General features: G+C 33.0%; 1 protein-coding gene across 1 annotated transcript; it reads right to left on the bottom strand.

Moving 5' to 3' along the window:
- Window positions 1-2,075: 2,075 nt before the first annotated feature.
- Window positions 2,076-5,687, bottom strand: LOC123302816. The gene is made up of 5 exons (XM_044885907.1): window positions 4,974-5,687; window positions 4,638-4,794; window positions 3,939-4,520; window positions 3,673-3,737; window positions 2,076-2,492 (listed from the first exon to the last, which is right to left on the bottom strand). Exons 1-5 carry the CDS (start codon window positions 5,685-5,687, stop codon window positions 2,076-2,078), a joined length of 1,935 nt encoding a protein of 644 aa, XP_044741842.1.
- Between the last annotated feature and the right edge of the window lie 1,119 nt (window positions 5,688-6,806).

Below are 6,806 nucleotides of genomic sequence, written 5' to 3'. Positions count from 1 at the left end.
AAATAGCAAGCGAAACAGATAGAACCTGAAGTCACCGGCGATCGATGGTTTTTCAAATAGTGAACAACAGGCGTCCCCTGCACCCTCAATGACCAATCAGTCCGGGGGTACATGAAAAACGACGGAGACGAACAGGCCTATCCCTCGCCATCTCCAATGTGTCAGAGGTACCGGTCAAGCCATATAGGTTACCGAGTACCACGGCTTCCATCGCGCCGGTAGCACCAGCACGCTCTAAGGTATCGCAGACCAACAAGGAGTTGGTTCCAGTCGTGGAGCGATGTAAGTCACCGCTAACTCCTGAGAGGTCTGCGAAACCGAAGAAACCAAAAAGGCCTGCGGATCCAACTACAGGGGGCTTGCCTATTTCTCTGTCAGCTTCTCTCGGGAGCATCAACACTGTAAGCGATCATGATATCGCTATGTCCCCGAGTAGTGTATCAACTGCCTGCTCATTTGTGGTTCGGCCATATCCTACATCCTCTGGTGCGAAGCCTGCTGCAATCGTAAAAAGGTCCATGCCGAATCATTCACATTTGATCAGTTGCAGTGCTTGCTGGATACAGATAGTGACTACCTACCCATGGATTGCACCTGGGGATATGCAATAATCGATTGACTCCCAGACAGCAGGCTCCTGAGTTATATCGATAAGTTCTTGGCGTACATAAAGGAGCACCTGCAAAAAGATGACGAATATGTTAAGGCCGTCAAGCCTAGGCTTAGACCTAGGGCAGGAGCGACGAAAACTATTCATTTTTCTTGGTTGTTGTTGTTGTGATACATCTGTGATAATTTTTTATTAAGTATAATTTTATATAATTTTTATTATGATACGTCTGTGATAATATTTTAATATGCGTTCGATCTGGCAGTGTTTTCTCCACACTGCAATATGTATATCCTGTGTATGAGTTAAACATGTTATTCATCGATCTTCATACTATTTTTATTCGTTTTATGTAGTTTAGTCTAAGTGTAAGGGCAAAGCCCTAACAAAAATGAGACTTACGGACTTAATGGACTGTATAAAAAATGAAATTTGTACTCACGTGATTTTGATGGCTAAATAATTTAGTACGATGAGTTTGGTTGGGAAAGTAAGTTGGAATTTTAGGCTCAATCGAATCTCATGCTTCGTACAACGTTATACGGCGCCACGTTGAAAACTTCCACCAAACAAAAACCATGCACTCGAAATTTGCCAAGAAAATCCATAAAAGCACAATACATTAAGATTGGTATACTGATTATTTAAAATTGAGTTTAATATTGAAATACACTACAAACCACACCGATTCGGCACGTGTTATCACTTGAATATCATTGCAAAAAAAACCATTAAATTTAAATGTGAGAAATTACGCAAAAAAAAAATAAGGAAGTATGAAAAAAACGCTCTTGAATAATTTGAAATGAGCTTAGAGGGAATATGATTCTCTTCCAAAAATTAAAGATTCAGTACGATTTAAAACTTGGAAATGATACTTGAAATTAAACTTTAGAAAATGACGTTGAGACCTGTGTCTCTGTTATGTTCGGGACGTGTTGTCTGAGCAACTGTTATTACAAAAACAAGTAATATTTATTGGGTAAATAACAAATAGATAATTCTAGAATAATTATATAATACTTAACACAACATCTTCCTTTTTTAATTACCCTTTTTTTTTTGACTCTTCATGAAATTTGAAAATCTATTGAAATTCCAAATTCCTCTTTTTTATTTATTCATTCACTTAATCTATTTTACAAATTAATTCATTCATTCATTCATTCTTTCACTTAATCTATTTTTAATATTAACACAACAATTACTTTCAAAAGATTATACAAAACTTTTGGTTGTTTGTTTGTTTGCTTGTTAAATTCGAAATTAAAAATATCTCTTTCTTTTTTTTTCTTTCTTTTTTTTTTTTATAAATAAACATTTCAATTCATTAATCAATTGAATTTATAAATGGTGCTATTTTCGAAATATTTATACAACAATTATTTTCAAATTATTACAAAACAAAATAAAATAAATTCTTTCTTTTCTTTCCTTCTTTTTTTTACAAACAACAAGAAATAATTTATTCGCGATAGGTTAATGGTTTCGAGGTTTCACGGCCTCTCATGGTGTGATATGGCACTCTATTTGTTGTGTGATCATCAGTGGACAATTGATACTCATTATCACTTGGCAAGTTAAACTCATTACCACTCGCTCTTAGATGATATGAATTTCGGCGTAATATATTATTGTTTTCATTCAAAATTGCATACGATCTTTTGTCTATTTGTTTAACAATTTTAGCAGGTTTCCATTCTTTATTATATTTATACAACACATTATCATTTAAATTAAAATCGGGTCTACATTTAGTTCTCTTATCGTAATATTTCTTAGTTTTAAATTTTCTATCAAGTAAATATTTTTTTTCATCTGTTACAATTTTAGGTTTTAGTTTTTCATGTGTAACGGATACTTTATGTCGTCGTTGTTTATACTACATTTTTTTAAGATATTTTTTGCAATTTTAACGCCCATTTCGGCCATGCCATTTGAGTGCGGATATCTGGGGCTAGAGTGCACGGAATCAAAATTCCAGTTTCGAGCAAATTCTTTACCATTCCACAGAAGAGAACGGATTATTATCAGCAACTACTATTTTCGGAATGCCAAAATGTGAAAATATTGATTTTAGTTTTTTAATTATATTTTCGGATGTAACTGCTTTTAAAGGCATTAACTCTAACCATTTAGAAAAGTGATCATAAGCTACTAAGTACAGCTTGTTTTTAAAATCCAATATGTCTATACCCACTTTAAAGAATGGAATATTGGGAATCTCGTGTGGTATTAATGGTTCTTTAATATTGTTATTTTTAAATCTTTCGCAAGATTGACATTTAGAGAAAAATTTTTCAATATCGCTAGAAATACCTGGCCAATAAACATGTTGTCTTGCTAGCCTTTTTGTTTTATCTATTCCAAGATGGCCTTCGAGAAGTTTATTTAATATGTCAGGTCTAAGTTTTTTAGGAACCAATAATTTACAATTGAAATAAGCTAATCCGCTTTTTAGCACAATTCATCTCTAATTTTATACAAAGTTAATAATTCTCCATGCAATTTGCACATCAGCCACATGCATTTTTTTTCCGGGTATATATGTTAGTTTTATTCGATATTTTAGTAACTTTAAACGCATTCGTTGTAAACGCGGTGAGGGTATTGCCGCTATCGGCTTCTCGAATAAAGTCGCCAAGGACTCATGATTAGTTAAGATTTCTATGTCACGAGCGTAAATAAAATGATGATATTTACGCGTTCCAAATATTAAAGACAATAATTCTCTCTCAATTTGAGCGAAATTTTTTTCTGTATCTGACAGACTTCGTGATGCATAGCTAATGGCTTTATTATGCTGCATCAGACAACATCCTAAACCGATCTGACTCGCGTCACATTGTAACGTGATGGGTTATTTCGATCAAAATTTTTCAAAATCGAAATTTTTGTTATGACTTTTTTAATATCATCAAAATTTTTTCATGCCACGGAAGCCAGCACCATTTAATATTCTTTTTTAACAATTCACTTAAAAGTGATAAAAGATCAGAAAGATTGGGAACAAATTTTCTTAGATAATTTATCATGCCCAAAAATTTTTGTAAGTCTTTTACAGATTTAGGTGAACTAAGTTTTAAAATTGAGTCAACATACTCTTTTGCTGGACTAATACTTTGATCTGAAAAATTAAGACAAAAATATTAAACTTCGTTCGATTTAAATTGAACTTTTTTTTTATTAAATTTAATATTTTTTTCTCTTGCCCTATTAATTACCCGCTGTAAAATTTTATCATGTTCTTCTTCCGTTCGCGCATAAATTAATAAATCATCAAAATATACAATAACATTGTCTATATTTTTAAAATTATTCTCATTACGCTCCTGAAATTCTTCAGGGGCACTAGAAATTCCAAACGGAAGTCTTAGAAATTGATAGAAACCTAGCGGTGTAGAAAATGTGCAAAGTTCACTGGATGATTTATCAATTATATGATAAAATCCATCTTTTAAATCGAGGACAGTGAAGATTTTCGCACCCGACAATTTAGATACCATTTCATCCACTGTAGGGATTAGTTTATTTTTTCGAATGATAGCCTTATTTACGTCACGGTGGTCTAAACACACTCTTAGCGTATGATCTTTTTTTTCTACAACAACAAGATTACTAACCCACGATTTTGGTTCACATTTTGATATAACACCACTTGCTTCTAACTCATTTAATTTTAATTTTAGTTTGTCGTTTAAAGCTAAAGGTACTCTTCTAGGGGATTTGATTGTAGGTTTTAAGCTTGGATCAATTTTAATATTGCAATAACCAGGAAATGAACCTAACCCCGTAAACAAATCAGTATTGTTAGCAATAAAAGTTTCCTTATTAGTTAATTTTGTATTTATTTCAACTTTGTTTACAACTCCCTTTTGTATTAATCCCATTGTTACACAATCTAACAAACCTAAAATTGGTTTTATTTTTTTATTATAGGGATCATCGACCACAACAAAATTTATATTATATTTTTTTGATTTTAGTAAACAAATCAAATTTATTTTTTCCATTGTATTTATTTTACCGCCATTATAAGTTTCTAAATTCAACTTAGTTTGTTTATTTATTTTATTACGATTGTTTTTATCTAGCATTGTGTATGGAATAATGGAAATATCTGCTCCCGTATCTAATTTGAATGTTATATTATTATTATTATTAAATTCTAATTTGGGTGTCCACTGACGTTCACCCAAAAATTTTTTTGTGCCTACCTCGTCAATGATCAATCCACCATCAGAGCTCGTGCAATCTCTAATATGTTTAGTACTACTGCACCCAATTGAAAAATGGTTTCTTCCACCACACTTTCCACAAATTCGTCCATACGCGAGACAACTTGCTATTTTATGCATTTTACCACATTTTTTACACAAATAATTTCCCGAATGACTAGTGTTTTTGGTTTTAGCTTTGTCACCATAATTATTTCTTCCATCTTTTTTCTCCATTTTGTTGTATATCGCCGCCATGTCTTTTTATTCTTCTTCTTATCGTCAGTTGAGGTTGTTTTTATGCGGTCAACAGTTTCTGGAGCATTCATGACACTAGCTTGTTCTCTGCTCAATACTGATGTTCGGCCAATTTCAATAGCTTTAACCAAAGTTAATTTCTTCTCTCGCAATAATAATTCTCTAAGACGTACATCTCGCACACCTTGAATGATTCTATCCATTACCATTCTTTCTTCTTCTTTATATTCACAATCCTTAACAATATTTTTTAATTCTGTGACGAATGATTCAAAAGTTTCCCCATCTTTTTGATTTCTACTGTTAAACAGAAAACTACTGAGCACGAGGTTTTTTTGAGGTTGTACATAGTTTTCAAACTTTTGTAAAACGACATCAAATTTTTCTTTTTCACCTTCATCAAACTCGAATGTGTTATACAGATCTTTACCCTTAGATCCAATAAAATTTAATAAAACTGCTGTTTTTCTTCCACTCGACGTTTGTGTGTCGGAAATATCAGCTGCTTTTATGAATATTTCTAAATCTCTCCTGAATATTTTCCAATTTTCAGCCAAATTGCCTTCAAATTTTAATTCACTCGGACGAGAATAGAATTCCATTTTCCCACTTACTATTTATTAATTTAATTTTAATTATCATTTCTTTAAGGAATTTATTAAATTGCATTAAGCACTGTTATTAATTGTTAAGTTTTAAGTAATGATTACTTAATTAAACGAGCACGTGGTTCAAAAATCCGGCTGCGCCATGTTATGTTCGGGACGTGTTGTCTGAGCAACTATTCTTTATTGAATAATTATTATTACAAAAACAAGTAATATTTATTAGGTAAATAACAAATAGATAATTCTAGAATAATTATATAATACTTAACAAAACAGTCTCAAGCCCGATAACAGAAGAGTATGAATAATGATTGATTAGCTAGCAGCACGTATTTTTACAGTTGTAAGTTGTAAGTTGTAAACATATTTGAATTGCACGCGCTGCCAACTATCAATCATTAAACTGTCAAAAAACAGAATAATTAGGGAGCGTTCAATGAGTTCATAATTGAACGACTTAAACATAAATCACCCCCCTAAATTCGGAAGAATTTAAGCTACCAGAAAGAAGAGGAAAAGGGGGAACGATAGTTGTGGCGTGATACTCAAGAGAGAGCTTCAAGTAGGGGCAATAGTCCTTGTGATTGCCCGAGTAATAGCTTACTGACTTGTAAGCTTTCAGATGGTCACGCAAGGTAGGCCATCAGGAGGATAAATCCTGAGAGGCTAAAAACTAATTTAGCAATGAAGCAAACCTCTAGCAGAGACTTGCGAGATGGTTAACAAGCCCTTGTTTACACGAGAAATTTGCAACAATGCAAACATGAAAGAGGCGCTAGCAAGGAAACAGAGCCTTTTTAGGTACGAGGCATACGAAAAATGAGAAACGCTCACAAGCCAGTAGTGAACGCGTTAACAAGAAAACTAATGTTCTTGTTAACTGACAAACGAAACACAACAGAAAAGAGAGGCGCTCATAAACAATTATGAATAGAGATTGCACAAATGATACAGCACTTGTCATTTGTTGAATGAGGGCCACTTTGGGGCTTCAGAAATAGGTGATTGGCATCTAAAGAGAGTAGGGAATAGTCCCACTCTAAACGTTAGTTAAGAATCCAGAGACGGATTGAATGATGACGTTTTTGTAAGCGTGTCCAAAATGGATATCGT

This window comes from Chrysoperla carnea, chromosome X (assembly GCF_905475395.1).
Source record: "Chrysoperla carnea chromosome X, inChrCarn1.1, whole genome shotgun sequence".
Classification (NCBI taxonomy): domain Eukaryota; kingdom Metazoa; phylum Arthropoda; class Insecta; order Neuroptera; family Chrysopidae; genus Chrysoperla; species Chrysoperla carnea.
The sequence above is the reverse complement of the archived record's forward strand: the minus strand, read 5'-3'. Positions and strand labels throughout refer to the sequence as shown.